This window comes from Ursus arctos, unplaced genomic scaffold (assembly GCF_023065955.2).
Source record: "Ursus arctos isolate Adak ecotype North America unplaced genomic scaffold, UrsArc2.0 scaffold_26, whole genome shotgun sequence".
Lineage (NCBI taxonomy): Eukaryota > Metazoa > Chordata > Mammalia > Carnivora > Ursidae > Ursus > Ursus arctos.
This window is the reverse complement of record NW_026622941.1, coordinates 4,670,896-4,698,808: the sequence shown is the minus strand read 5'-3', so window position 1 is coordinate 4,698,808 and position 27,913 is coordinate 4,670,896. Positions and strand designations below refer to the sequence as shown.

The window sequence follows — 27,913 nt, the reverse complement described above, 5'->3', positions numbered from 1 at the left end:
AACGGCAGCTGAAATTAGTTTCCCTGCCACACAACGTGCCTTGTTCTGGTACACATGTCAGTAACAGATGTCACACCAGCCACCAGAAAGATGCTCCCTTTAAAGAGACAGAAGAGCCGCAGAGTCCTGCTCTAGAGCCAGAGCAGTCCAACCCTAAGCCTGGGGCTCTGGCCACCCACCACTTGTTAAGGGCAGCAGCACAATCAGCATCAACACAGCACGAACAGGGACTCAGCAGTTCCCCCATCAAAGGGGACTTCAGGTCTCCTGCTCCCTCATACGGACATGATCTGTCCTGGACTCTTGGCTTGTGCACAATGTAAACGCTACAATACGACAGTGTGACTTGGGGGCACCCTGCCCACCCCACCTTAGGACCAGCTGATTCCTTCAAAGACAAGTGCTTGAGCCCCGTGGGTGTCCTGGAGATGTCAAATGATGGTTTCTATAGAACGTCGGAGCTCATTTTGTAAATGACAAGACTGAGTAATAGAAGCTAAAGCTCCCTGGAAACCGGGACTCCGAGTCCTGTGCTCCTTCCACTGCCCCACGTTGGTTCACAGCCTCCTGCCTTAAATCACAGGCCACCGCCCAAGGTGTTTCTTCCAGAAGTTTTTCCCGACAGGAATGCACTCTGCCCTTTTTGGCCACCAGTCTGCTTTCTATCCCACTCCTCATCTCTACTGAAAAATCCCTAGAGTTTTTCTCCATGGCAACTTGCTGACCCTCCCCCTTCCCACATCCCCCCTACTCTAAATGATATCTTGAGCCTGTCTTGTCCAGAGGGGTTAACATCAGCCATCTTGGAGTCCATCAACCCAGCTGTAATGCACACCAACCCCCAACAAGACAAGACACAATTCTCAGTGACGGGGACCCCTGACGTCCAGCTGTCATTCAGGAACAAGTTAGGTTGCAAGTTGGGGGTCACTGCCATGTGTTTGTTGAATGCTACAGCTGAGCTTCAAGATTATAAACATCTGACCAATCCCTCCACACCCTCCATCACCCCTCATTTGCAGATGAGGAGTGAAGCCCCCCTCCAAAGTGATGTAACGTCATCAAGGTCGCATAGCTGGTCAGAGGCAGAACTGAGACTGGGACATACAGCTTGGGTTGCCCGGCTCCTGAAATGTTAGAACTGGCTGTGGTCCTGGAAACCAGTTTATTCCAGGCCCTCTGGTCCCACGTCATTGTGTGTTGCCCGTTCTGTTGTGTCTCCTGCCACCGCCCCCAGGCTGCCCCTGAGGGCTTCTCAGTTTCCTGGGCTCTGTCTGAGGTTGCAGAGACAAGTACATCGTGTACCCAGCAGGGACTCTCAGCAAGCTCACCACGGCACAGAACCCATTTTGCCAGTACTCTTGTTCCCTGCAAGACAAGCTCCCTGTCCTCCAGTGAAGTATTTAGCCAGTGAGATAGAGCAGGACCATGACTGCAGCCAAGACCCAGCCGCCCCAAGCAGCGCCACCTCCCCCTCTGCCTGCTTGCCTTTCCGTTCCGGAGAGGGCTCTGTCCTCAGGGGCTGTGGAGCCTCAGCCTGCTTTCAGATCAGGCCCTGAAGGTGTGTGGACCGTGGATGGCTTTCTCCTGAGTTATCAGAAAGCAGGCAGCTCCTCTGTCCCCCAGAGCACAGACTGGGGAAGCCCTTCCACTTTTCGCTAAGAAGAAAACTCACCCCTAGAGTCAGCCCAGCCAGTCATAATCCATTTTGTGGGGAGCACTGAGCCCTGGACTTCCCAGGCGAAATGAGGCTGCCAGGTAGCCCCGTGCACAGGGCACTGCTGCAAAAGGAATGAGCCTCCGAGCTGGGCTTGCAACTTGCTGTAGCTGCTGCCCAACATGGGTCCTGGGCGTGAGTGTGTGTGCATGAGTGCGTGTGTGTATGGAAGTGCGTGCACGTGTGTCCCTGTGCAGGTGTGCAGATAACAACGCTCACGTGGATGTCACAGGAGCACTGTGAGGATGGAGAGATGGCGCAGGAAACCTAGAAATACCAAGCATTCTACCAACTGGACAAATCGCTTTTTTTCTTTCCTAGATGCATGAATGCACTCCCCTCTCCGGCCCTCCCCTGTGAAGCACAGAGCCTCTAGAACCCCTGTGGGTCTGAGCTTCTATTAGTGGAGGACTCTACCCCCTGCCTTCCTGCCACTCCTGGGCCCCTAGTGCACTAGGCTTTGCCTGGAGACAGTGGCTGGGGTGACCTTTCCTATTTACTGCCTCTCTGGTGTGTCTTTTGTCTCTCTCTCTCTCCAAGCTTCTGTTGCTGTCCCGTACTGAGCCTTCCAGGGCAATTCGATAAGATGTCCCAACTCCTTCCCCCTGGGCCTTTTTGAAGGTGCCAGGTGATGCCCTCTGGTTCCCGGATCAGATACCATGAGGGGGAAAGACTTTTTGAAAAGTGTTAAGCATTTGTGAATATTCTTACACAATGCAGGAAAGAGGAATATGTTCTCAGAGCAGCTGCTTTAAGGTCTTTATCTCTGCGGGCCGCTGTGGGGTCCAGACCTTGTCTTTCTGGTCCAGGCTCTGGGTAGGGTCGAGGCCACAGAGAGATGATTTTGACTGGCCCAGTGGCTAGGATTAGGAGCTCAAAACCCATTTCAAGGGTGAATGCTGCTTTTGACTCCCTCCCTTACCCCTTCTCTTCTCTTCTGACCCTCCCCTTACCTGCCACCCCTCCCCCACTCCTCCACAGACCTTTGTATTGGCCGATGGAAGTCTGAAAGTATGATCCATCCCTCCAGGGATATTTGAATTTTGTTAGGGGAACTTTGAAAAGGATTTTAGGGAGTAGGGGGAGAAAGAAATAGGAGGACTGCCTCCTCCACCTCCCTCTTTGCAATGAGGGAGTAAATTCATGAAAAACAACGGTTATCTTTGCCTTGGTGTAGCCCTTCTACACATGTGATCTCATTTGAACTTTGTTATAAAATCCCTAAAGAGGGTGTGGATTACATTACAGCGAGGAACCTACAGTTCAGAGAGATTAAGTGATTTGATCCACACCCCACAGCCGCTAAGGGGCAGAGACAGGACCAGAACTCAGGTTCCATGCCTCCCCGTCCAGTTGCCCATGTTCCCTCCCCGGGGGGACTGGCACAGGGAGGCTTGTCGCCCATGGCCTCACGTGCTTCCGGACATGTGGGGGCGTCGTTTTCTGATCTGGAAGTGACAGGCTCATTGCACCCTGCAGGCATCGACTATCAGGTGAAGATGGTGTGCGTGGACGAGTCGCACGTGGCGCTACAGCTGTGGGACACAGCGGGGCAGGAGAGGTGAGGAGCGCCCCCGGCCAAACCCTGCCTCCTCCACCGCCCAGCAAGAGGGCTGCAGGTGTGGGCTGCAGGGGAGGCCGTGCGGCCCCTGACGTGTGGTCCTCGGTGGCAGGTACCGCTGCATCACCCAGCAGTTCTTCCGGAAGGCCGATGGCGTCATCGTCATGTATGATGTCACCGCCAGACAGTCGTTCCTGTCAGTCCGGCAGTGGCTGAGCAGCGTGGAGGTGAGCTGGTGACCTTGCTAGGAGCGCTGACCCTGAGTTCTGCCTCCCCCTTGTCCCTGCACATCTCCTGCCCGGCCCTCTGCTCTTCCAAAACCTGATTCAGAAGCCGCCTTCTCTGGGAGCACAGCAGTTCTGGCGTCCACGTGGCCCTTCACCCAAGCCCAGCACTCCGTGTCATTACAATCGCCAGAAGTGCCTCGAGTGAGCGGGCTAGGATTGGGGGAGGGGCTCAGAATGGAGAGAAACGGGTGTTTAAACTGAGTCTCACCCGTGTTCTTCCCCCTTTCCACCCTCTGTGTTGTTCCGGCTCCTGGGGGGCCCGCTATGCCCAGCCCAGGAGCAGTTCCACACAGTGTCTTGGGGCCTCTGTCACAACCTTCACAAGAGTAGAGGTTGATCAACAATGTGAGGGCCCCCGGCTTACTCCAAAGTCTCCCTGGGCAGGGCCCCCAGGCAATAGCCCTCTTCTTCGAATCTGGGTAGGCTCTAAAACTCCACTCTCTTGATTCGTACTTGCAGTAAGTTGCTTTGTGAGTGCTTTGTGCTTTCTGACCATCCGCGTCTTCTTCCTCTGCCACTCGGATGCGGCCTTCTCAAGGCCAAGGTCGGGGTGGGCAAGCCACGTATTTATTTGACAGGGCCTCAGCTAGGATGCCCCACCTCCTTCCACCTGCGGGATCCAGGCGTTGTTCATGTATTTGTCTAAAGCCCTGCCAGGCACTGTTGTAAGCTCTGGGAATTATAGCAACAGATAAGAGAGAAGGTTCCTGTCTGTGGAGTTCACGTTCAACCCTCCGCTCAAGCCCCTAAGACCTGGCGTAGTCCTTACCTACTTACCACACTGTAACACTGCTGTGAGGGACACGGCTGCCAGCCCGGCTCCCTGCTGCACGCCACTCCGGGTCTCCTGAGAACTGACACTGTGTCTTTGTCACTGTGTACCGGAGCTTGGCATGGGGCCCCATAGATCTAGCCCTCAACAGATGCGGGAGGCATGAATGGATACTGTGTCGTCGTGCGGGCAGAATCCTGGAGTTGTTCATTTCTTTATCCTTTTGGCCCTAAGATCTGTGATTCCTCCCACCAAAATCTGTTTCTCATAGCGTTTAGATTGGCTAGGCCACTCCTTTCTCTGCTGTGAATCCACATCTCTCTAATTTCCAGGAAAAAGAAGGAACAAGAGTGGAAACCAGATTCAAAGGTTTCTCTGAAATTTGCTTCATACAAACTGTTTCTCAAAAATGATTGTGCTTGAGAAACTTACAGTAGAGAAAATGTAACTTTGACATGTAGCAAATGGCTCTCCACCGAGCTCACAATGGAGGTACATGGGATGGGTAATCTGGAAGCAATTCCTGTTTAAACTTTGGAATTTATGACATGATTTTTTTTTTTTGATAGTGTGACAGATTTCTCTTCCTCACAGAAATTAAGCACCAGAAGAGACGTTAGGGATTATCTAATCTGGTGGTTCTCAAACTTTCTTCCTTAGAACCCTAGGAACATAATGACTTCTCCCAGGAACTGGGGAGGGCTCATCCCCCAGATCAATCAGAACCACTTCTGCTTCATTCCGTTTTCTCTATTGGAAGTCCAGGCACAATTTTGTTAGACAAGAGGGTTTCCCTTTGAAAAATCACTGATCTAAAACAGCCATCTCATTCTCAAGGAAGACATGGAGGCCATGATGTCTGCCTCACCCCTTCTCTTCCCAGCTATGCACATTTCACTGTCCCCTGATAGCGACATCTTGAGACAGACTGGAGCAGGCAAAGGCAGTTCAAGTAGTCTGGGATGAATGGGATGGATAGAGGAGGCAAACTTGCAGAACCGTGCTCTCTGCCCTCAGTAGGGTCTGTTGCTTCGGAGGCCCCGGTTTTGCACCGAGAGCCCGGGGACCTAGCTGGAGAGGCAAGATATCAGGTTGAATTTGGTGGCGGTGGTGAGGCGAAGAAATAGCAGAGGGCCGCCGTTGCTGCCAGAAGCACGAGTTTGGTCATTCTCCGGAAAACCGGGCCAAGCACCGGATGTCTGGCGTATTCCCAAGTCCAAGTCGGGTAGGGCTGAAAAGCATTGTCAGCACGTACCCAGCAAGAGTCCCCAGGGAAAGCCTAGTGCATCGATGGCCCAGGGAAGCCACGCGGAAATGCGGTTAACTCAGAATTCTCCAGGTGTGGGTGGGGCTTTTCTGTATAATTTGGAGTTTGTCCCTTCTTGAGAATAGCAGCAGAAGGTACAGGTAAACGCTAAATGGGGATGCCAAACCTGGATAATCAGGATCAACTGTGGTGCTTTCCAACAAAACAGATGCCAGGCCTTCTCTCCCAAATAGGATGATTCAGGGTCTGGAAATACAATTAAGGAAAAAAAAAACAAAAAAACAGTTCCCCAGGTGATTTTGATTCTCAGCTGCCATGATTCCATGCCGGAGATGTGCTTCTCAAAGTTTAGGATGCATAGGAATCTCCTGGGGACCTTGCTTAAAATACAGAATGGAGGTGCAGAGTCTTAGGTAGGCCCCGAGGCTCCACATTTTCTAACACGTTCTCAGGCGAGGCCAATGCAGCCAGGCCGGGGACCACACTTTGAGAAGCAAGGCTCTGAATCACTTTCAAAGATGTCTGTGCTCTTTTCACAAGAATCCGCTGAGCGTCACCCACCTGTGTGGCACGGGCGAGGCGCTCTGGGGGACTCGGTGTGGGGACCCAGTCCAGTGGCCCAGGGTTTGGAGGCAAGTGCAGGGGGCGGTTGTGTGCCCACGTGAACAAGTGTCAGGTGGTGGAGTGTGTGTCGAAGGTGTGGAACAGTGGGATCATGAATGCAGTTATTCTCAAGATTCTTGAAAAGCTGAAGTCATTCTGCCTTGGCAACCAGCAATCAGAGGTGTCAGGTGACAGATGAAAACCTGACACCTAATTTGATCAGAGGGAACTGAAAATAATAAGTACTTTATATTTGTGGAGCACCTTATTTTTCCATAGAGCTCCAAGCACTTTGCCAACTCCCTCGCCTGGAGAAGGGAGGGTGGAGGGGGAGCTTTAATAACAGGCTTCAGGTTCTGAAGCCTTATTATTAAGTGAATGCTGGCCAGCTGTTCGCAGCGCCCCTTCCTCCCGCAACCTGAAAAGAAGTGTAAGAAGAAAGGGTTTAAATTGCCACAGATTATACGTGGCAAAGACTCACTCTTGGAAGAGGTTGTGTGGGGTGGGAACAGATGCTGGGGGCGGGGGGGGGGGCTATGGAGTTTCCTGAAAAGGAAGTTCTTACCGTCCCAGCTCAGCACTTCCTGACCACGAAACTGGCGAATCACCCAATGACAGAGTGGACCAGAGGCTCTGAAGGGTTCCTCCTGGCCCCCACATTCTTACAGCATATGACATTGATCCTCTAGCAGAGGTGGGGGGTCCAGGATGGAGCAGGAGTGTGGGCAGATGAGAGGACCCTTGAGGATCCTTCCAGCCCCGATGGAACCAAAATCCTTTGGTGCAAGAGAGCTTACTAATGCTTGTGCTGCTTTATGAGGTAGGAGAGCCCCAGCCCCCACGGCTGGCCCATGCCCCACCCACCCTCATGTCCCCCCACCACTAGGCAGCCCTACCTTGGCCCCAGCATTCTCTGTGCTGATTGTCCCATCATTTTACATTCCCTATGGACCTTATAGCACATCAAAGCAGATAGCCATTCCTGACACCTCGGTATCCCCAGCCTCCCCCCACCTCCTTCTCATCTCTGCTGGGTACCACTGGTTTAACTGGTCTAATCTAGAGAAGAAACTGGTTGCACTCCCAGGGTCCCGTGTTGAGACCGTGGGACAAACTGGACATTCGGAGACTTTGGGGCCTGTATCAGAGAAAATCGGATTTAGTACAAGCTCTAAACGGGATGGTATTTTCCCCAAATCCAGTTTGTAGGTCGTGAATGTCTGCAGTCCTGGCATGTTGAACTTCCCATTTCCATCTTTTGTCACTCCGATGGCCCTGTCTTGTTAGGCCTGTAAGTCAAGGAAGTGGAAAATGACCAGAGTCATTAAGCCAACAGCAGCAGCGTCCCTGAACTGGGAAAAAAACTTGGAGATTAGTCTAATGCAGCCTTTTGTTTTATAGATGAAAAGTCCTGCAATCCAGAGAGAGGAAGTGACTTGTCCAAAAGTACCCACAGCTTGCCAGACGCCCAGCCAGAGCTGGAATCTAGGGCTCTCCACTGCGTTATGCTGCGTTATGCATTATGTGACAAGAGCATCACATGGTCCACGGGTGAAATCTGTTTCTGAAAAATAGGTGTTCATTTCTTTTTCAGTCCTTCCCACTTCCACCTCAAAGCAGACGCTTCGTTAGCTCAAAGGGGCCAGGCCCACTTTCCTCTCCCCTCGTGGACCACTGGCTAATTCTCATTCTGTGATCTTTGCCATTGGTGGCAATGTACAGCTCAGAGCAAAAAATAGCAGTTTGATTTTTTTCCCCCATGTTCCAAGTTGAGCTTGAAGTGCTGGCAGTTTAAAACGAACTACACAAATAAATCTTGTTTTGACTCATAGTCCAGGGGGTGGATAAATATGGAAACCCCCAAGATATAATTTTGCAGTCTTTTTTTTCTTAGCATAACTACACGCTTTAATGTGCTGAGAAATTTTTTGTTCTGGCTCCAGAGAAATAGCAGCACTATCCTGGCTAAGTGCTTTTTCTTGCCTCCCAGCAAATGGATATTAACACACACGCACACGCACACACACACACACACACGCACACACACACACTACAGCTAACCAACCCAACAGCTGCACGTTCTGAGCTGAATGCCAGTCCTCTGCTCCAAGTTGACAGCTCATGTTATTTAAAGTCAGAGGTGGGTAATCTTTTGAATTTCAACACGTCTGTCTTCCAACAAGCTCAAGTTCGAAGAAAGGCGACTAAAGTGGTTGGAGGTATGGCGAGGCTTCTGTGTCGGGTGTCAGTGGATAGGAACCAGCTGCGTATGTCCATCTCATAGCTCATAGAATAGAGTCTGTGAAAAGGAATGATTCGGATGCCTGCCCCCCAGAGGTCGTGTGCCTGGCCAAGCAGCTTCGATTCCTTCCCTCTGACCTGCCATGCCTACAGAGTTCTACGTCTATAGAAATGTCACCAGAGGTGGGGTGGACCTTAGACTTGATTGCCAAAGGAGGTGCACTGTAGACTTTTCAAAGGAAGCATCACTTCGTCTGGTGGGTCACGACGAGCCTCCTTGTGCCAAGCAACATGCAGACTGAACAAATAGCTGGGTGCATGAAAGTATGAGGTTTGGGCCGAGAGCTGAAGACTGGAGGTTAAAGTCAGAGGGGACCATGAGACACCTACCCTGGCCCCAATCCTCCCCATGGCTCTGTGTCAGAGCCTGGTGTTGGGCCAGGGTTGATGATGACTGACTCCCATGATGGATAGTAGACTCTCTGGCCTTGTGTGTGTACTCACTTATTTTTGCCATATCTTTGGAGATATGCCCAATTCTTTATCAGTGGCAAGCCAGAGCCCATGGAAGGGAAGCAAGTTGTCCACAGTATTTGCATAAGAGAGGAACAATGCAAAGAACAGAAGTCGTAGCTCTAGCTGGTGTTGGGGGGGTGGCTTTTTTCTGCTCCTTCTAAGATGTTTTATTTTTATATCCAGGAATTGCTTTTAAAAAGAAGGCTCCCCCTCCTTTCTCCTAGAGAGGCAGCCCTGCTGTTTGTGGTGCACAGGGCTCAGATGTCGGGCTTGTGACTCTTCCCTACCTGATCCTATTTGGTCATTCGGTACCACCATCCCCTTTGCAAGTGAGGAGACTGAAGCCATCATCCATTCCAACATACCTGAATCGGGTTCGAATTCTGCCTTGGGATTTCAAGTCTGATGCTCATATTTTCAGAGTTTCCATGTCAAGAAATCCCACAAGCCTTAGTCATCCCTCACACATAAATCTACAAATATCTCTCATGTGCTCTATACAGCAAGCCTTTTGGCCCATTTCCCTGCTTCCTCCTCTTTTTTTCCTTTTCTGTGAAAAAGTCTTCGCACAAGTTTCTGTGGCACAACACAGTCAGAAAATGGGGCTATTCCCATTACCCAGCACGCTGGTAATAGGGAGCCACACCATGGTCTCTATGCCATAAGTGGTTTCTCATTTGCAAATACTTGGAATAGGGTGTGATCCACTTAGCACCTCAACTGCAGTGCACATAATTTGATCTATTTTTGATGGATCAGAAGACACATTCCAAATCACGCAGTGCCTTTGAGCCATCATTACCAACATGAATTACCGTCTGACCGTGGATGAATGGAAATACCACTTTGAGAGAATTCTAGTTAATAAGACACGAAATAGCAGAGAGTTCACTGGAAATCAGAATTTAGAGAAAAACGTTGGAGAATCGTGGACCCATATACTAAAGGGTCCTCATAACTCGATGACTTTGTTATTCAATGTTCTTTCCGATTCTCTGAGCCTTAACATTCTCATCAACTAAATGAGAATTGTTTTCACTACGGAACTGCAATAAAAATGAACGTGTAGATGGAGGAGCCACGGAGGCTCAATTTCAAATATAACTGCATTCAGACTTACAGCACGTGCACCTGTTGGACGGACTTGGGACATGGATTTGAAGTGGTGAGATCAAGTGGCTAAACTCTTGGCAAAACTGTAAGCAGTTGTTGGCTTCTATCATTCCCCCCCTCTATTTCGTAAAACATTTTAGCTACAGTGAATAACTATTGGTTACCAAATTATTATTAAAGGCCCCTAATTAAATATCTCACTAAGTAAAAATAACCACCTGCTTACATGTGAATATTACCATATTTACTCACTCAATAGCTGCGTGCCGTGGGCCCTTTGTTTGCCCTCCTGAGAGGCCCATGAGGTACACACACTTCACAAGGGAGGACACCCCGGGGCGCAGAGACTCCAGGGTGCAGGCCCCTGGCTGATATGCCACAGTCACCGGGGGAGTAGACAAAGTTGACCCCATGAATATGCCTGTTACTTGTGGTGCAAGGAGTGGAGCTTCTGCGGCACCGAGCTCTTCCCCACGCAGGCTTCTGTCTGAGCCAGAGCACCTGGAGGAGGGATCTGTATTGCCCCATGCGGCGACCTCCAGTTCCATATGCAACAATCGTAGACTGGCCGCTGGGGACCTGATACCATGAATCAGAATTGGACCCAACCCTCAGGGAGCTTATGTGCCCAGTATGAGGCCCCTGGAGATGCCACTTCTGATCAAAGCAGCCCCAAGAACTGCGCCGAACCACGTTGCATTAATTCCTTTGCTTCATTATGGTTCATTTAGACTAAGTCTGGTCACTTAGGAATGCTTTCAGGGATGCTGTCAGTCCTGGAAAAGGACACATAGTTCACCAGCGTCTCCTGTGCCCTCATCCTGTTACCCCCAGCACACCTGGGAGCTTGCATGTCCCATCCAGCAGGGGTGAGTGGGGAGGGAGGTGGGGGGTCACTGCACAGCTGAATCTGGGAGGCACCCGGAGACAGGCCTGAGGCACCTTGCAGAAGCCTTGTAAACTGAGGCTCTTCAGGAAGGTGATGCTCCCTCTCAGCTTTTGGGATGACTATATTCTCGCCTGGCCTGTTGTGGCAGCAGGGGATTCGCAAGCCAGATTGTATCTTTCCCGCCAGCATTTTAAGCCTGCCCTTCTGGGGTTTCCTTATGGATGCTTCTCTCAGTTGGGGGATTATCTGTTCTGCAGGAAGCTGTGGGAGACTACATTCCTGTTCTTCTGCTGGGCAATAAAATTGACAATGAGAAAGAGCGGGAAGTTCCGCGAGGCCTCGGAGAGCAGCTTGCCAAGGTAAAGAGCAAACGTTTCCATCTCTCTGGACAGGGTGGGACCCTGAGGGCAGTCAGGCCTGTGCCCAAGAGCCTTGGTGGGAGCTTTCTCTGGAAGCCCCCTGGGAAGGAAGCAAGTGGGCAAGGTGGGTGTCCTGGCATCCATCATGGGAATGGTCCAGTTCCTGCGCACGGGGAACTTTCTGTAGAAAGCCACACGTCGCAAGATAGAGTTGGCCGAGGATGACTAGAGTGTGGGGAGTTTTCCCAAACTCTCTTCCTTGGGACTCAGAATGATAAATTCTTAGGTAGTAAGAGGTTACTTATGTAAATCCCCTATCTGATACCAAATCGCTTCTTCTGTGTTTCCACTTGATCATCTCCAGGGATGAAACACTCACTATCTGTTAAGCAGCTTGTCCTTCTTTGAAGAGCTCTGTTAGAGAGCATATCCATTTCTATCAAGATTGAGCCCCAAGCTGTGAACTTGAGATAAACTCAGGGCATGAACTCGAAAACGTAGCATTAAAATAAGCATCAGCCCTCTTGCCCAAGCTGGGGACCTATAAGTCTTGGCGGAAATCAGGCAGCAAACAATGCTTGCTCCTCAGCTGTTTCTCCTGCCTCCGAGTGGTTTTCAGGAAACTATGTCTGGGAAGATGGGGGTGCTTTCCAGCCCCAGGATTCCATACTTTTTAGTGTGTGAGGACTCGCAGCCCCCAAGCCTGGGCAAACTGGCACAGATGGTAAGGGTCAAGGAAAAAAGGAGGAAGAAGGGTGACAAGGTAGGTGCCTGTCTGCCATCCCTTATCCACAATACCGAAATTTGGAAGAACTCTGCCCATAGAAAGGTTTCTTGTATCTCATCTGGCAGAAAGATCTGACCAGAACTGATGGGAAGCTGCTTATGGTCTTTGTTTACCTTGCTTGAATGAATTTTCAAATGTTTCACTGAAAAAATATTAATATGTTGATTATGGGGTTCTGTCCTAGACCCATGGAGGGTAATACAATACACGGTATATATGTCTGCTATTTCTCTGAAACTCAAAGTCTCTGGATGCCAAAGTACACCTGGATCCAAGAATTTTGATTAATAAACTGCAGACCTGTATTTGTATCATTCCATTTTTTTTCTTTTGTCTTTTTTTGGTCAGTTGAAAGCGAACAAACAAAAACAAGGCTCAGAGAAGTTGTGATTGATTCAATTTATCACACAGGTCCTCAGTGGTGGAGTCAGGAAGCAAGCTGGAAGGCAAATCATGTCTTCTAATTCTAGATCCTACGTGCTCTCCCTCCCCCACCATGGAGGCTTTATTTTTCCACAGACTGACCCACAGTCAGGCTCCAACAGAAGTGTGGACAGCGGCTGGGTGAAGAGGGCAGAGGATGGAGCGGGGCCCCTGCGTCATGAATCAGGAAAGCTGAACTGGGAGCCAGTGTTTGTAGAGTCCCCTGATCTGCAAACCACAGCAGAAGTGTCCTGGCTCAGCTGCCTGCATCCCCACAGGGCATCAGCCTCCAGCGCTCCTTGCCCTTAGCACTGTCCCGAGGAAGCAGGAAATCTATGAACAGGAGTGATAAATGCATATAATGATGAGCCTTGGCCAAGAGCCCCCACCGTGCAGGCAGCACAGCGTCTGCCTACTGAGGTGATGGGCAGTTGTCCCATGGCACCAACGCTGGCAGCCTAGGCAGCTGGAATATTAATTTACTGGTGTGAAGGAGATTTTCTACTGGAGTGCCTTAGTGACATCTGCCCCAAGGTTCATGGAATGCCAGTGTCCTGGAAAAAGCCCCACTATTAGCTACATAAGTCACTGAATGAACAGACCTGCCATTTGTCCCATGCCCTTAGTTTCCCTGCTGGGCAGTTGGAAGAAGTGGCCCATCCTGGCCTTTGTGTCTTTGTCTGCATCACAGGCTGGTGTGAAAGGGAAACGAGCATATACATATGTGTGAGCAATTTGGGAAAACGTAGAGCACGAAGCAGCATGCTGTTTTGTGTTTTACATTGTTATAGCTCACCTGGGAGATGGTTACAGAGCTCGCCTTAGATAGGAAGCACGAGGAGAGGGAAATCAACCTCCTCATACAGAGTGGGGAGGGAGAAAGGAATGAAAGGGGTCTGTGAGGGGAAGTGAGGGATGCGGGTAGGTGCAGACTGTATTCTCCCACCTCCCATGGTTCCGTCGAGCTCCCCCAATACTCTTTCTGTTCCCTCTGTTTTATGATTCCAGGAGAAAAAACTGATCTTCTACGAATGCAGTGCCTATTCTGGCCACAACACCAAAGAGTCCCTGCTCCATCTAGCCAGGTAAAGAGGCACATCCCAGCAGACAAGGGCCGGTGGGAAGCACTGCATTCACCTCTGTGCGGACCATACTCCATCTGTCTGCTCAAGCCTTCTGGGTAAAGGGGCTGGAGGCCTAAGCCTTTGTGTGGGATTCAGGGACAGCCCTCTGAAATACAATAAGAACAAAAAAGAAAGCCTCCCTGCCTCTTACCCCCACCGCAGTCTTCTTCTGAGTCTTAAAAGCTGCCTTTTTCCCAGGGATCTTCTTTTTAAATGCAAATGCTTCTGGGAAAGGTCATATCATAGGTCCCTGAACACTGGCTAATATCTTAGCAAGGATTAGTTGGCAGCCAGCTGGAAACAATAACAGTTATAATACGGGCTCCAGGGGAGGGGGTGGAGAAGCCAGGGAGAGGAGGGGCTCTTTGGGGGGACTAGAGGCACCAAGGGAACAGTGCTCAAAGGGTTAGTTCCACCAAAAGACTGTTTTCATAAGCCTCTTCCTATACCAAAATTAAAAAAAAAAAAAACACCAAAACCATAGAGGGTCCTATTCTCAATACTTGGACATTCATTCATTTATTCACTTATTTATAGGCATTCATTTCATTCCATCTATCCACCCACCCATCTGTTCATCCATCCATCTACCCATCCATCCATCCACCCATCTACCTATGCATTCATCTGTCCATCTCTCCATCCATCCATCCATCCATCCATCCACACACCTATCCATCTATTGAGAACGACGTTGTCTATGCATTGGAGAGGTTATGGAGTTACGGAATACCATGGGGAAAGTTGTAGGCTTTTCTCTGACACTGATTCGTAGGCCAAGTCAGTCTACCTCTCGCAGCTTTGCCCCAACATAGGAACATCAATCATACCATCCCTGCGACTCAGGTTGTCGTAAATATCAAAAGAGATGCTAAAGGTGAAAGCACGTTGAGGGTATAAAGCAGGGATAAGAAACTTAGCACTATTTTTAATCCCTCACGTCTTACATTTAATCTGGAACTGTGGCAACATGGGACAGATCTTCTATGGAGTTAATAACCAAAAAGTATATTTTTTGAGTCTCTACTGTGTGCCAGGTACTATGATAGGCTACAGAGACAGAGAGACAAAATATACAGTCTCTGCCTTCAAGCAGCTTTCTCTCCTGAGGGAGGCACCTGGGGAAGCAGTTCGTTCTGACATGGGATGATGCAGTTATAACAGAGGAATGGTCAGAATGCTGTCAGGGATGCTTTCACTACCTGGAGAATCAGGGGAGGCTTCTTGGAAGAGGTGTCATGAGGGATCCATATTGACTCAATGTACCTATACTTCCCATGGGGAGACTTAGAATACTCTGAGGCTCTGGTGAGGCTGAGTTCCCTTCTTATCATCAGATGGCCTATAACCCAAGGAACTAGCAGCTCTCCACTACTGACTATACCTTCCCCTCTCCCAGGATCCTCAAGAAACAAGAAGATACAGCAAGGGAGGACACAATACAGGTTGACCGCCCTGCCAAAAAGAAATCTTGCTGTGGCTGATAAGAGTCCTCCTAGGCCTGCTCCCTGCAGGCGTGAGGTCATAGGACTTACCCCGAATCCTGCATAGGGGCTCCTGCTTGGATGTTTCCACCACAGCCTGGTTAAGCCGTTGTCTCTGTCAGCGACTTGCCTCCACCAACAGGAAGGGAAACACATCCAGTCAGGAAAGCTGCTTTCGGAGCATTTTGGAGTCTTCTTTCTCTTCTCTCTCTAGACCCCAGGTGCCCATTTTCCCCCCAGCTTGGTTTTGTGGGGAAAAGAAACAGATGGGCTTTTCCAGAAAAATCACCACATGCCTTCTCCACCTCCCTTCTCCTCCCCTTGCCCTTAGGAGCTGCAGCACCGTGGTTGCCATGACAACTGCGCGCAGGGCCGACTTGCTGCTTCCTGTAGGCCAAAGATACAGTTTTCAGGCAGGGCCAGGGCGGTGGGTCTTCCTTTGGCTCCTGTTCTCTGGGTATCAATGGGATGCTCTAGGCATATGCTTCATGGACCCTGAGATGCCCATGTGGTATTGAAAAAAGCAAGCCAGGGCGTCCACATTCTATTGCACACCCCACCCTCAAGGGTCCTGCTCCTTGCCAGGCTGCAGAACCCAGACTCTCAGCAGCCGCCATGCCTCCTGTATTTGTCCCGTCGGGGTCTCTGGAATGTGCCTTACAAGAAACCCACATCTTCTCCTCTTAACCACCCACTCATGACCCTGACTCCAAGGTGGACTGTGGGTGATAAATGTGTGCCTGGGGTTAGGGAGTGGGCTTACTTCCTACTTAACTTTGACTAAGAGACGAAAAGAAAACGAGGGGAAAAACCCATCTGCTGCTAAACAGAGCGACCATTTCTGGAGTATAAATAAGGTATATATAGCTCCATAAAAGCCATTTCCCAATGTTTCTCAAAATAGCTCTTTGAAAAATTGTACATGATGATTAATAGGGTAGATTGACATGCAGGCAGTGAGGCCCAGCACCAGGTCCATAGTTACAGATTTCGTTTTATTTTATTTTATTTCCAGAAGACTGTATTTAAAAAAAGAAAGTGTGGCTGTGTTGTTGACATATAGCTGGTGTTTGAGAAGTGAGCAGAGTATAGCTGCAGGCTTCAGCACCCCTGGGACTTCACCAGAACAGGGCACATGCATTACGGGGAATGATCCCATGTGTGGTCCCTTCGTCTCGGTGGTGGTGACTTCCCAGCCCCAGCAGGGCTCCAGCATCACTGGCTGGCCGTCAGGGGGACTGGCGAGGGGAGGGCATTCTTGCCCTGGGTGGAAGCTTGGATGAAAAGATCGTAACTCTAGGGCTGTAGGCCCAGCCCCACAGGAAAGTGAGTAGTATTCGTAGCCAAGCAGGACAACATAGAAAAGGAGAGGAGCAGAAAGTGTCCATGGCCTCCAAGAAGATTCAAGGCAACTGTACACAGCCAGCCAGGCAAGAGTCTGTCCACTGGTCAGAGTTCCCAAGGGTGTTCCCTGTAGCCGCCTCCTCAGCTTCCTAAAAAGGTCAGGCCCCCATGGATCACTAGGCAAGTGCCTACCTCCTATTTGCAGGCTTTTGTCTCCCTCACTGAGTGCTTGGAGGCACCAGGGAGCCCATGGAGGGTGCAGGACAAAAGCCAGCACTGAGCACCAGGAGGTGCCCCATGAGCGTGGGTCAGTCAGCCCCCTGTCTGGGCTGCCATCTCATCAGTAAAATGAACGGTGGGCTCTGTGATGATTCTCACTCTATTTGCTCAGAATGCTTATGATGATTCCTTCATTTTCCAACTTAGGCTGGCCCTGGCCCCTAGTCCAAATTTGAAGGGAACTCACAGGAAACTCCTTTCTCTAAGAGAGGGCCCTGGGAGTGGTCTCATTTGTGGGATGCAGGGGATGATGGGTCACCCAGAAGTGGCCCTCCAATATCTGTGTGGGTGTTGCTGTGTGAACATGTGTTGTTGCGGGGGTGGGGGCAGATAGAGGATAAAGATCACCATAAAGAAAGTAAACCAAATCTCCTGCTTCTGAAAACAAAAAAAAACAGAGATGATGGTTGGAATTTATGGGGCAAGCAGGCCATACCTGGAGTTTCCCGAGCCTACAGATGCCTTTATCTCCTATACCCAATCCCTGGCTTGGGCTGCATTTTTCCATTCAGAAAAAGTGCATTCAGGGTTTAGAGCAGGGTGGACTGATCCTAGGGCCTGACCCTACAGCATGTGGGGTAAATCCCCACAAAGCCTCAAGGTCCAGGCAAAGAAGAGAGGGCAGGAAGGGTCTTTAGGCCCCTGCTGCTTCTTTCTCTAACTCCACTTGAAACAAGTATGGAGGATGGGGCTTCAGAGAGACTCTGAGAAGTTCTGTGTCCCCAGGTCAGAGCTTCCCCTTCTTTCCCCATTCCCTTTAAGCTATCAAGGTGATCAGAGTCACCCCAGTGGCTGTGAGCCTGTCCCAGGGCCCAGCAGAGTGCTGTCAGAGAAACCTCTGGCTCCAAATCATTTACACTGCTGCAATGATCTTGAGTAAGTCACCTGGCCAGGTTTCCTGTTCGTCTGTAGTCGGAGGTTTCAATGTCTACCTCACACGGACACATTAAGTAGTAAATGAGGCAATGAATGTGAAATACTTAGCACAGTGCTTAGCACATAGCTGCTAACAGGTAGGGGCTACCATTGTTATCAACATCAAGTCACTGCCCAGACCACTAGCCTTGCCCTGATTTCAGATTGAGAACCAGCTAACACCTACCAAGCATCTCCCTGTAAGTGGGTGCTCTCACAAATGCTACCTCATTTGAGTAACCAGTTGCCGAGCCCATTTGCCTGGCATATGAGCTTATTTTGGGTGTTGGCTCTTGGCCCTGTTCTCCTTTGTTCCTGTGGGTGTCCTGGCTTTCCAATCAGTACCCACATCTTACGGTATCTGTGGTCTGCTTCCGCATAATCCACATAATCCACCCTACCTCCCTGCCTGTGGTTCTCCAGGACGCACTCAGCAGCTCAAACCTGGTGCTAGCGTGTTTACCTAAGAATGACCCGTGCTCATCACCATCCTTGGCCCCACAGTTTCTTCCCTATTCTGACGCCTCTTGCTGCTTCTTGCATCTGCTGCTGCCCTCAGCCTTGAGTTGCCAAACCAGGGGCTTCAGCACCAATCCAAAGCCCCAGTTGTTTTTTGTTTTTAAGATTTACTTATTTATTTGAGAGAGAGAGAGAAAGCATGCATGGGGTGGAGGGACAGAGGGAGAGGGAGAGGGAGAGAGAAACTCAAGCAGACTCCACGTTGAGCGTGTAGTTCAATGTGGGGCTCGATCTCACAACCTGAGATCACGACCAGAGCCAAAACCGAGAGTCAGATGCTTTAACCGACTGAGCCACCCAGATGCCCTGCCCCAGTTGTTTTGCTACTTGTCTAGCATTTGCCTTACTTGACAGTCTGTTTGGGGTCTTTTCTCTTCTTCTGTGATACACTAGCTTTCTTCCACCTCTTCCCATCCTGTTCTTAACACTTCCACCCAATCTTGGACTCCCCTCTTTCCTACTCTACTCCTTGGGCCCACTCCAGGCCACACCTGTATGTTCTATCAAAAATAGCTCAACCCTTTTTCTCTGTCACTAGTAGTCAATGCTCCAAAGGATCTTAAACCAATTTCAGCTAAGGTATTAAAGCAAATGGTAGTTTAAGGTCTATACGTATACTTTAACAAAAAACTTTAAAAGAGGCAAAACTCTAGCTCAAGTAAACCCCTGGTGGTCATGGGGGTCAAGTATTTAGGACAGAACTGCCCTCTCTAAGGTGGTTTGCTTCAGGTATTTTGGAACTCTATTTCCGGGTTCGTATATGTTTGTAATTGTTATGTCTTCTTCTTTATCATTATAAGGTGTCTTTCTTGCCTTTGGTAACAATTTTTGTCTTAAAGTCTATTTTGTCTGATATTAGTAGAGGCGCTCCAGCTCTCTTTTGGTTGCTCTTGCTATAACGTTTCCATTCTTGTACTTTCTCCCTATTTATACTTTTAAATCTAAACTGAGTCTCTTGTAGACAACATATAGTATGATCGTGTTTTTTAATATATTCTTCCAATCTCTGCCTTTTCATTGGAAAGTTTGCTATGCTTACATTTAATATATTGGGTAAAGTAAAATTTATGTCTGCCATTTTGCTATTTCTTTTCTATATTTCATGTCTTTTTGTTCCTCTATTTCTCCATTACTACTTCTTTTGTGTTAAATAGTTATTTTCTAGTGTACTATTTTAACTATCTTGTTATTTCATTTACTATATTTTTTTAACTTATTTTCTCAGTTGGTGCCCTAGAAGTAACCATTAATATCTTGGTTTATAACAATCTAGTTTGGATTAACACCACCTTAATTTCAATACTACACAAAACTTTGCTCCTGTATAATTCCTTTCCCCTCTCCTGTATGTTGTTATTATCATAAATTACATCTTTATACATTTTCTTCCCATGAACATAGATTTATTGTTATTGCTTTTATGCAGTTCTCTTTTAAATCAGATTTAAAAAGAAGTCATAAACAAAAAAATGCATTCATACTATTTTCTATATTTAATTATGTAATTACTTTTATCAGTGCTCTTTATTTCTTCATGTTGATTCAAGTTACCATCTAGTACTTCACTAGTATTTCTTATAGGGAGGGTCTACTAAAGACCACCTCTCTCAGTTTTGTTTATATGAATATATCTTGATTTATCTTTCAGTTTTGAAAGATAGTTTTGTCAGATATTGAACTTTTGGTTGACAGGGTTATTTTCCCCTTGCTACTTTGAATATACCATCCCCTGTTTCTGGCCCCATAGTTTCAGATGAGAAATTAACTGTTTATCTTATTGAGGCTCTTTTGTATATGATGAGTTGCCTCTCTCTTGCTGCTCTCAAAATCCTTTGTCTTTGTCTTTCAACAGTTTGATTTTGATGTATCTAGCTGTAGATCTCTTTGAGTTTATCCTACTTGGAGTTGTTGAGCTTCTTGGATGTGTAGATTGATGGCTTTCATCAAATTTCGAGAAGTTTTAGTCATTATTTCTTTAAATATTCTTTATATCCCTTTCTCCCTCTCTTTTCCTTCTAGAACTCCTGTGATGTGCATATTGGCATGCTTGGTGGTGTCCCACAGGTTTCTGAGATTTTGTTCATTTTTCTTCATTATTTTTTGTGTTATCCCGACTGGATAATCTCAACAGCCCTATCTTCAAGTTCACTGATCTTTCTTCTGCCTGCTCAAATATGTTATTGGGACCTTCTAGTGAAATTTTTATTTCCATTATTGTACTTTTCGACTCCAGAATTTCTGTTCAGTCCCTTTTATAATTTTTATATCTTCATTGATTCTATTTGGTGGGACATTGTTCTCAGACTTTCCTTTAATTATTTAGATGTGGTTTCCTTTAGGTCTTTGAACATATTTAAAATAGCTGGCTTCAAGTTTCAAAGACCTCACATTGCTAGCCATCTGTACTGTGCACAAATCAAGTTCTGTTTGCCAGTCTTGCCTCCTTCCTCACACTCCACACAACATTTCCAGGATTTGTCTCATGCCTTAGTGCCACCTCTAACCTCCTCCCTAAACCTTTCCTGTCTTCTGGATTAAAGGAGGGATATGAAACTCAGAAAACTTTCAGTTCTGAGAACCGTCCCCTCCACCTTGAGCTTCTGGATATCCTGCTGGAGATGAGCTGCCCAAGGAAATGTCCATCCCCTTGATGAAGTGGAAGAAAGCCAGGAATCCTCAAGCAATGTTCCCTTTCCTGCCAGAAAGGCAGACATAGCACAAAGTTTCATTCAGAGGGGATAGGTGGGGGAATAGTACAGATCAAAAGTGTCTAATTACTTCAAAATAATGAAATCATAGTACACAAACATACAGAAACAAAGATATAAGTAGCTTCTTGCTGACTGGGCTTAGGAGCACTGTCACCTCTCCTCTCGTTATTTGGGGAAAAAGAAATTGGCTACACAAATCCCAACCAAGTTTAGTCAAAATCTATAGGATTTTACTTTATTAGTTATTTCTTCCCTTCTTATTTGGGTATGTGTGTGTCAGGGTGAGGGGTAGGGATGATGATGGTTGACATGATGTAGGCTAAACCTCACCCACTTCCTAACTCCATTAATGTCCCTATTAATAAATATGTTCATTTTCAGCAGTAGCAGTAACAACAAACATCATAACTCCAACTTTCCAATTTAGTGGAGCCAGTTTCAGTGAAGTGCCCTACTTAGGAAGAACCTTCCTGGAAATGATGGGGGTTGGGAAACCATATGGTGCTTGTCTGAGGACCTGAAACCAATATAGAAACTGAGAAGCATTTGGTGAGGTTGTGTTCATTTATCATCCTGGGGCAGGACTGAGTCGAGTCCAAGAATGGACCCTTCTCTCAGGGCTGGAGCTTCATCAGCACTTTGGCTCTAATTCAGAAGTGGGAGTTGCAGGCTCTTGACATAGCACCAGGAGACTCCCTGCCCAGCAAATGAAGACTCTTAGGGCCAGTGGGGCATGTGCCATCATAATGAATTATGACTGGATCCATCTGACCTATGAAAGTAAATACTACCCATAAAAACTCTGCACTACTAAGCAAAAATTCCCAAAGAACATGGACAGAAGGAATGGGATTTTTTTTTTAACTTGGAATTGAAACATGGAGAGCTCAAGGAGCCTCATAATGAATTTGAGTAAGATGATTATGGAAGTAGATTCATTGAGCATGTGTAGCACCAGGTCAAGGACAGAGTGTCAGGGTATGATTTAACATCTAGTCCATAGGCTCCCCAAGGCCATTCTGTAATGATATTGTATTGTGCTTATTTATACACACTGCCCACAGGGCTGTAATGAGTGAAATGCACTGGACTGAACTCCCGAGGGTAGGAGCATTCATCTCTGCTTCATGCTTGGCACAGTGTCTGGCAAACAATGTTTGCCTTGTAGGAGCAGTTAAGAACAGAATCATTTCTCAAGAACAAGGCCCACCACTTGGTGAGCCACTCCACTGGAGTCCCAGTTCCCAGAGGCTGGATGACTGTGTCCCTGTGATGTGGTAGACCCATGCGGTTGCCTCACTGGTTCAAAATGAGCTGTTGCTTCTGGCTCTTAAAACAGTGCTGAGAAGCATTCCAGCTGCTGTGATTCAATTGCATTTCAGACAGTGTGATGCCCATCAAAGCATTCTATCTCATCACCCCGCAGCCTCTCCAGCTGTTGCTAGTAGCAATCCATTACCATCAGGCGGCTCAACAACTCAATTTGACTTGGGCTCCATGCCTCTGTACATAAAAGATGCTTCCCTGCCTGGTTCTCTTCCTTCTTGGTATGGAACAGACCATCTTTACCTAGGCTGTGCCTCTCCCAGATGTTTTCTCTAACCTGTAACGATCTGCTCAGAATAAGAACCTGCACACAAGTTGTGTGGCCTTAGACAAAACCTGGAACTTCTTGGTGCTCTGATCCCTAGCTTCTAAATGTGTCAAATAGTGTTCTCTGTCCTACTGTCTGCTAGTGTGAAGGTCAAACAAGAACTCTTCAAAGGAAGAAAGAAATTGCAATACTTCTTGGTAACCAGGAGAAGCTGGGGCCTTAGGTAAGAGTATCTCCCATTTCTCTGGGCTAGTAGAATGGGGAAAACTTGCATTCCTTCAAGCTACAGACTTCTAAGAATGCTTTGTCTCTTTCCACTCTGCCTTGAAATGGGACAGGAGCCCAGCATCGCAGAATACAGGGTTCTCACTGGCAGGGTTCTGGTCTCATTCGTTTTTTTATTTACGTAATAGATGCTAGGTGTGGATGTGTAGATTTGTTGCCCAGTCAAGACTTCAGATAGTGCGCTCCTAATTGAACCACCTTTACATAAATGGTTTATAGACTTCACTTTGGGATTGTGAAGAGCTCTGGAGTTGGAGGGGAGTGATGGTTGCACACAATATTGTGACTGTACCTACTGAATTGTACCTTTGTAAATGGTTAAAATTGCAAATTTTACATTTTGTATATTTTACTATAATACATTTTTTTCAGAAAACACTTTCACAAACAATTATGTTCCTTGAATGAATATAGGATTGACTCTCTTCGATGCCCAACAACTGAAGGTCTAAGACATTTCTCTCAGGTTTTATCAGAGATAAGGGAGCATGAAAGGAAGACAAGCTTACTGAATGCCCTTGATGCTTCAGGGTACTCAAGGGGAAGAAATACCTAGGAACCCACAAGTATATAGTAACATTCCATAAAAATGCCATGACCACAATTCCCTGGGTCCCCTTCCCTTAAGGGCTTCAGCCAGCCCCACCCCACCCTGGATTCTCCTGGCACTTCTGCTCCTGCACACCGTTCTCTTTAGGAATTTGGCTCCATTCCTTGTAGATAAGCTCCTGGAGACAGGACCTCCATATCCTCTATGCCAACAGGAGGGGCTAAGTTGGTCCCAGGGTATGGGCTCAATAAGAGTGTGTTGAATGACACAAAAAATGAATGGCAAAAGTCTTTTGTTATTCCTGAAATTTTATTGCGTTGACTACAGCAGGAAATACCTCATTAGCATTCAGAAATACTTTGGTTTAGCAAGACTTATGCTATAATTGTTTGTGGTAAGGACACTAGGAACTAGCATAGGAGGACTGGAGTCAGAGAGGACCCGAATACTGTGTTCCATGATGAAGGGCTGACTTGGGCATTATACTTGTTCTGAGCGACTCCACAGGCCAGATTAAGACCAGCCAGCACTAGCATGGGGATTGCGACCTATCCTAAGGAAGTTCATCCCAGTGAGCACTGCCCAGCAATGGAATAGGCTGCCTCACCAGATAGTGAGCTCCCTGACACTAGAGGTATTCAAGCAGATGTTGAACACTCTGCTCTTAGGATTGCCTTTACCTCTACTCCACCAACCCTGAGAGTCTGGGATTGTTTTGAACCAAGACTGAAGTAAAGGTGTACGGTGTGAGGCATGTGGGGGAGTCTGGATGAGTTGACCAGGAAGCGTCCCTGGACCAGGAGAATGTTGAGCCCGTCCATTTCTCTAGTTTGTATTCCCACTCACCCTTCTCCACTTTCTACCCTGCCCCACTTCTGCCCCACTTTTCCCTCCCTTTCCCGTCTTCTTTATCTCTCTCTCTTTCCACCACGCCCTCTTCTAGCCTGCTCCCGCTGCCAGGGAGTAGAAAGCACCTGGCCTAAAAGTCTCCCCGTACTTGTGCTGCTTGGCTGGCATGGGGAGAGGTGCTGCATCTTTGCCAGCGTCCTGCTAGCTCCTCTATTGTGGCAAGTGAAATTACCAGCTTCACACTGCGGGTCTATTTAAATCAGCCTTTCATGTCTGATGGATTTAAAAATATGCTAGAAGTCAGCATCTTAAATACAAGAAACACAAACAAGCAGATGAGGCTGCGTTTCCCTCCCTCTGTGCCCACCCCATCCTCCTCCCTTCCTCCCACTCTCTTCTGCCCCCTCCCAAGGCAGTTTTCATTCAGGAGGCCCATCTCCCCCCTTCCCACCCCTCCCCTTCTCTAGCTGGCGCTGCAGTCTTCAGCCTGAGCAGGGGCTGGGAGCCCCGGGGGGTCTAGGTTCCCTCCTCAACTCTGCGGGACACAAATAAGGCCACCCAGCAGTGAACGCGGATGCGGGCATCCTCGCTTCCAACATGGCCAGGGGGGTCTTCTGCACTGACTGTTGTGTGCAAATGCAACCCCAGACAGAACCCAGGGAGGGCTCATCAGCCTCGCTCCTGTCACAGATGAGGCTGTGGCCCAGGCAGGAGGGAGGACCTGCTGGGTTCAGAGGTCAGTGAGCGGCTATGCTGGCTCCTGGCCCACTGCCCCAGCAGTCCGCAGCCCGCCTTCCCAAGCATGTGTGTGCAGTTTTCCTGGAAGGCCATTTGCTACCCCGAGCCCCACAGCTCCCAGTAATCCTCCTGTGAGAGTTCCTCAGGCTCCGGTCACAACAGGGGTACCTGATCTGTCCCTGGATATTCATTGGGGACCCTCTCTGGGGCCTTGGCCCACTTGGGCTGACCTAGCCCAATTTTCTTCAGTTATAATTTAAGTCATATTCCCTCTAAGCCCGGAGTGTCTTCTCTTTGAGACTTGACAAGTGGGCCCCACAGCATGTCCTCTGCCTGTGGGGCGGCGGCCGGCCCCGGGCCTGCAGCGGGGAGACCAGGAGAGTTGCCTCACCTGGAAACGGCTCGACTGCTCTGCCCATGGCTCAGGCAGACACGGTGGTTCCAGCTGGTGGTCATCAACCTTGGATGCCCACTGGAATCACCTCGGCAGTTTATCTTTCCTGGCTCATTTATTTTTATTTTTTCTACTTCTATTTGTTTTATCATTTTAAAAAAATAATGCCAACCCCCCCACACACCAGAATTTCTGATGTAAGTAGAAGGTAAAAGAGCTTTAAAAAAATTGTTTAGTATTACCATTAATAGCAATAAAAATAATGGAATGGAATAATAGAAAGTGAAAAATCTTTGCTCATGTGTGAACATTTTCTTGACCTTGGATCTGCTCTTGCGTGCCTGTGTCTTTGCCCATTCTGTTCCCTCTGGCTGGATTTTTGAAGAGAAATTCAAGGACTTGCTGATGGCCATGCAGCAGGCTGTCCTGAGGCCAATGGCCTAACAAGGTGCTGAGGCCTCCGCAGGCTTACGCAGCCTCTCAGTTCCTGGCCTTCGAGGGCAGCCACGTGCTGATGCTCTACACTCACGAGGGACCGTTGGGGCTCAGGTGCCATGCTGAATTCATCGTGTGTCTGTGGATCTAGAGCGCACACACACACACACTCACACACACACGCGCACACACACACGCACACACATGCACACATGAAGCCATACACGCATACCACACTCAGGTACTCATACACACACCTGCAGGTACCACACACACCACATACTCAGACACACACACACACACACACACACACCACCACATCACATACTGAGATACCACACACTCACACATGTACCACACACACCACACTCAGACACACTCAGACACACCACACACACTTATACTTGCATACACACATTCACACAACACACGCATACCACACACGCCGTACACTGAGACACCACACACTCATGTTTGTATCACACACAAATACACCACACACATACCACACACACTGAGGAAACTGCACACTCTACCCATTCCAGTTTCAGCCCCAACTCCTTCCCCAATTGTCCCACCACTGATAGCTTGAAATACTTTCCATGGAAGTTTGAATATGTGCCATCATGCCAAGCAATACACTATGCCCTTGGACCATAAAAAAGAAGGAGAAAAATATAAGAAGTCCAAAGTCAGTGGAACTTGACCAGCAGAGAGATGGGAAATGAGAGAGAGAGCGCAGGATGCCCTGGGACGTGGGAAGTTAGTGAGACTAAGTTGTCCCTGGCTTTGGAGTGGGGAGAAGCTGCCTTTAGCAAAGGATTGAATGGAGTCTGATGGGGAAAATAGGGGGGCGCCCTTTGGCAAAGATAGAAAGGGAGCGGTCCAAGCAGTGGGGACTAGCATGGCAGGAAGAGAGAGGGGGAGGGAAGGCAGTTTGGGGATCCAGCAGGCCTGGCTGCCAGGCTTGTGGGCGGGTGTGGGATGAGGATTCTGGGGTTGGGGATGGAGAATGAATCCGGGGATGTAAGCAGATGAGGCCAAACCTTGAGATCCTGCCTGGACCCAGAAGAGTTTAAATGCCATCTTGTCAGTGACAAGGAACTGGTGGAGGGTTTTAAACAAGGAAGTGACAGGGTCAGATTTGTGACTCAATGCAGGAAGACAGGTGGGGATTTCTGATGCTGGTCCCAGGACCCTGTGCTGAGAGGACCAGGGTGTGGCGAGGAGGGAGAAAGAACCTCATAACCAGCCAACCTCAACTTTCAGCACGACCCATGTTTGCCCATGAGCCAGGCCACGTTTTAAACCTTGGCCTTCTCTCTCTGTCTTCCCGCAGCCCGGTGTGTTCCCAGGCTGGCCACTACCTCCTCCTTCTGAGATAGGGAAACCGAAGAGCTCCATCAAAAGACTCTGAAGGAAAGGGTGGGAGGAGTAGGGCTGCACAGTGTTCAGGATCTGGAGAGGGGGTGCTGAGATTGACAAGCAGCAGATGGAATTGGAGGGCAAACAATATGGTCACATCTAAGTGCAGGGACTCTGGCCCCCGACTTAAGAGTTTAGGGGCTGGGTAAGTCCTAGCTGTGTTGCTCACCAGCCTTGCTCTGGAGGGGGTCCTCATGCTGACTAACTCTCTAGTTCCATAGATGGAAGATGTCTGCAGAGGGACATCTTTTGCTCCTGTCCTGCTTCTATCCTTGCTAGGACCTCCACCCCCACTTTACACATGCCTCATAGTGCAAATAATGTGTGGCCTCCTTGTAAGGGACAAGGAGTTAATGATTTCTTTGGAAGTCATCCAGCACAACAGATAACGTCTAAGGAAGGAGTGGGCAAGAATGACCCACAAAGGCATCATATGCATATTCCAGCCCACGGGTGCTAGACATCTTGACACCAAGACCCCCTGACTCCAAGGAATAAGTGACTTATAGGGGACACCTGGACCGTTAACCTTGCTCAAACCAGTGCCAGGATGCCTGAGAGGACACATACCAGACCATAATCCTCAGTAAAAACCCCAGGCTCCAAACAAGGACAAGACTCTCTTCTTTTCTGAGTCTCCTGGATGCTCTGTCTGTATCTGCAATCTCTCTGTATCTTCAATAACCTCTGCTCTCACTTCCTGCTGGCTTGCATTTGATTTCTATCCTGCAC

The 27,913-nt window shown here is 48.4% G+C and overlaps 1 protein-coding gene across 5 annotated transcripts in view; it reads left to right on the top strand.

The window, feature by feature from the left end:
• The window catches only part of CRACR2A (calcium release activated channel regulator 2A), a 133,345-nt gene extending 107,734 nt beyond the window's left edge, over positions 1–25,611 (top strand). For 4 of the 5 annotated variants that reach the window (XM_048216656.2, XM_026502652.4, XM_044385294.3 and 1 more), the window contains 5 exons: positions 3,197–3,278; positions 3,391–3,505; positions 11,224–11,325; positions 13,544–13,620; positions 15,059–25,611. In XM_048216656.2, coding sequence (XP_048072613.1) covers positions 3,197–3,278; positions 3,391–3,505; positions 11,224–11,325; positions 13,544–13,620; positions 15,059–15,143 — 461 coding nt within the window. In that variant the 3' untranslated portion in view covers positions 15,144–25,611. Of the gene's footprint in view, positions 1–3,196; positions 3,279–3,390; positions 3,506–11,223; positions 12,424–13,543; positions 13,621–15,058 lie in introns of those variants that run through there. The other variant, XM_057318877.1, reaches the window with a different exon arrangement.
• Positions 25,612–27,913: the final 2,302 nt, after the last annotated feature.